Genomic DNA, 3,751 nt, shown 5'->3' on the forward strand with positions numbered 1-3,751 from the left:
GAGGAGGCGGAGGAGGAGGTGGAGGAGGAGAAGGAGGAGGCGAGGAGGAGGAGGTGGTGGAGGAGGAGGAGGACAGCGGTGGTGGTGGAGGTGGTAGTAACGGTGGTGGTGGTGGCGGTGGCGGCGGTGGACGAACGGGGGCGGTGGTGGCAGCAACGGCAACGAGCGAGGGCAGAGTCGTTGACGGTGGCCGACGGTCTCGGGCACGAGTTACCGCGACGAGAGTACATTACCTATCGCACGTCGAACGAGAACACGCATCGGACGCGACACGTTGAGCGTTTCGACAGTCACAGCCAAACAAACGGCTTTTTCCCTTCCGTCTCCCACGTTCCTTCGTTCTTTCGTTCTTTCGTTTACTTTTGCTTCTTTTCCGCTCTCTTTCTCTCTCGTTCTTCGTTTTCTTTGGTTTCCGATCGTTGCCGAGCGCATCGTATCCCGTGGTTGTCGGCTCGGTCAGACAGCTTACACTCGTCCCCAGCGAGGGTCGATTCGTGTGCGCGCGTGCAACTTTCGACTGACGCGTGATACTCTTCTACTAGTCGCGAGGAATAGCCACGGGACGGAGCGTGCAGTCGAGAAGAGTTGGACGAGAGTGTAGGAGCCAGGATCGAAGTATTCCACGGATCTTGGATCCGATCGTTCGATAGGAGAATCGGCGACTAATTCGAATTCGCGATGGCCGACGATCAGGAAGCAAACAACACGTGCGAAGATTCCCTCGGGCCCGGCGATGCGAACACCGCATTTGCGAAGAAAATTCGCGGCCGGAAAGGAGCGCTGAAAAAGAAGAATGTCTACGTGGTGAAGAATCACAGCTTTATGCCGCGTTTCTTCAAGCAACCGACCTTCTGCAGTCATTGCAAGGACTTCATATGGTGAGTGTCCTTTTCTCGCTCTCCCGACACTTGTTTTCTCTGGTCTAGTCGCTGCGCGTTTCGCTCCCGTTCCTTTCCTTCCGCCGATTTCTCTGCTCGCGATCGCGATACCGACTAGCTCTACACACGGGAATTCCGTGCTCGCGACACACGATCGCCTTTATTCTTTTCCTGTCCTTCTCTCTATCCCCTCTGCCGTCTCGGCGGCATACATTTTATGGATACATAAATCCAGTGGCCGGTAGCTGCCGGTAGAGTAACTCGAGCAACGGTTAAACGGTCCGGCCTTGAGAATACTCGCGCTTCGTCCAAATTAGAAACGACGACCGAACGAGAGAGATGAATTCGAGCGCGGGGTTTTCAAACGGCCACGAACGACCGACCATCCGTGAAACCACTCTGGTTTCTCGATTATCGACTACGACTACCGGCTCGTGTCGCACCTCCGTTCCCACCTACGAGTCGAATAGTCCCGCGAATAGCGCCGCGAATAGTACCGCGAATAGTCCCGCGAATAATCGACGCGATACGTCGGATTAATTGGTGGAAAAGTGTGCGGGGAAAAGAAGGTTACGCTACGGCATAACCCGGATGATGTCTAACGAGTAACATTTAGGTGCAGTTGAAACGGTTACAGGCATTGACGCACAATAGCGAGCGCGACCCAGTAACCAAACTAACTTGTTTCACCGACATCGATTTTGCCGTTCAGAACGGACGCAACAGACGTTTCCGATCTAATTCTTCCGCAGCTTTTGTCGCTGCCTCCTCGCGGCCGAAAGAAGTGCCAGACGATCGAGAAGCCTCTGTCCGGTCTTGGCCACCTTGGCTCCATTATTTCCCCGTTGCGCTCCTTTGCCTCTGGTTTTTTCCAGTTTCGTTCGGTTAAGGAGATCGACCACGAATAATTGGGTTAGATTGCGACAAATACGATTAACCGCCATCCTATCCGAGATTCTCTCCGATTAATCGGATCTCGTTCCATTCGATTCCAATCCGAAAGCGTATCACCCGAGGGAAAATGAAAAATCGAAAATCGAACGATCGTCTTCCGAATACTTTCCATTTCGTTTCGGGTCTCTCTCCCCTTTCGTTGCACGACGTCGAATGGAAAGAGGAAAGAGGAAAGACAAATCACGGGGTAAACCGTAAAAACGAGGAAAGAGGGGAAGAAGGAAATGCAAAGGAAAGGAATAAAGCTTCTGTCGAGTTTGCTCCGAGGGAAATAACGATTCCGTTACCTAATGGAACAATGGCGAGCATCTTTCCGAGGATGGAGAAATTTAAGCTTGGCAGGCCGCAAGATTTATTTCACTGGCTTCTGTCTATTCGCGAATCACGTGGCGTTATCGCGAGACGTAACGTATTTAAAACCATAAGTCGTTATCGAGTTGTGTGGTTTCGCGTGACGAACCTGCTTTATCCGTTCGAATAGCGAACACGAACTCGCAGTTGGTCTCCAATTACACGCTTATGTTTTTTCCAATTATCATGACGCACATCCAATCTTCAGCAACGCCGCGACTTTGGCTAACGCGAATACCGCTTAGCCTTATCTTCGGCTAGGCAAGAAGAGGAATTGCCGTTTTCCTCGTATCCCATAACCGTGCTCCAACTAATCGAACGGATCCTACATCGCGCGTACAGGCGAGAGTCGGATGAAAAATTTTTCGTGCGAAAAATCGGATGGATGATCGCGATACGTAGCGACGCACCTGGATCGATGTACGCGAAATCGGTGATGGATCGGTTCGACGAAATCTTGACGAAATTTCGATGGAAAGGCGGGAAATTTCGACGTATCCGGTATCACCGTCTCGCATCTTGGTCCGCATGCGGGATAGGAAGAAAAGGGGCGAGAAGGGGATGGGTGGATGCAGTGTGACGCGCGATGTCAAAGAGGGTCAAAAAATCGATGACCAAAAGAATGGCATCGCGGAAAGGGCTGCACTCTCTTTGCTTTCGGCTTGCTCGGCTCACAGGCCGAAGAGTGCAACGAGAGAGAGAGAGAGAGAAAGAGAGAGAGAGAGAGAGAGAGAGAGAGAGAGAATTTGGGAAAGATCGGTATACCAATGGTGGATGGCGGTTGTCGAATGATGAGGCGTTGGAATGAACGTCGTTGGTCCCCCTCGAATTGGCCGCGGAATCGAGAGGAGGGTAAAGTGGCTTAGGGAGAGGAGAGATGTCGGTATGGAGAAGAAAGTTAACGCTAGGTAACTGTCGGTGAAACTATCCTTGGAATCTTTCCGGTCCAACGATCCATTTACGCGCTAGAGATGTGGCAAGATGGATAAAACGTCGAGGGAATTAAGCGACTTGCACTCGCAAAGAAGCGTCTGTTTATCGGACGAAGGTTTTTCTCTTTTACGGAGAAGGTAGAAAGAAGAGAGAAAAAGGTGAAAGAGAAAGGAAAAATCAACCGGTTACGAAGCGAAAAACTTATCGGTTTTTTCGAGTTGGATACTTTTAGCTTATCGATCGTCACCTTATGGCGAGAGGAGACGTACATAAGCGTGTACTTGGTCGGGGAGTTCTCGAGCTGCGTTGCTCTGGGTCGTTGGGAATTGTCTTTAGGTCGTTCGCGTAAACGTAAAAAGTTAAGGTAAATGCGAGCTCGGGAGAAGCCACTGATCGGAAAAATTCGTTTCTCGTCGGCGCGTGCTCCTCTTCAACCCCTTTCAACTGCGATAACGAGACTAACTCGTCACGAGTTGTGAAACGTTAGAACCGAATGCTACACTCGTCGCACCAGCATCGCGTCTTAACGTGCGCGAAATTCGAAGTAATTGGAAAATTTGTCTTATCACGAATCGTACAGAGATACAGTGGCGGACTAAAGTTAAATAGGGGGGAAAGGGGAGAAATAGGGGAAA

At 50.8% G+C, this 3,751-nt stretch overlaps 1 protein-coding gene across 4 annotated transcripts in view; it reads left to right on the forward strand.

The window, feature by feature from the left end:
* Positions 1-120: 120 nt before the first annotated feature.
* Pkc53E (Protein C kinase 53E) overlaps positions 121-3,751 on the forward strand; it is a 17,905-nt gene continuing 14,274 nt past the window's right edge. For all 4 annotated transcript variants that reach the window (XM_017906814.1, XM_017906816.1, XM_017906815.1 and 1 more), the window contains exon 1: positions 121-878. In XM_017906814.1, the coding sequence (XP_017762303.1) occupies positions 679-878 (200 nt within the window). In that variant the 5' untranslated portion in view covers positions 121-678. The remainder of the gene's footprint in view (positions 879-3,751) is intronic.

The sequence above is a fragment of the Eufriesea mexicana genome, unplaced genomic scaffold (genome assembly GCF_001483705.2).
Source record: "Eufriesea mexicana isolate 0111107269 unplaced genomic scaffold, ASM148370v2 scaffold6179, whole genome shotgun sequence".
NCBI lineage: Eukaryota > Metazoa > Arthropoda > Insecta > Hymenoptera > Apidae > Eufriesea > Eufriesea mexicana.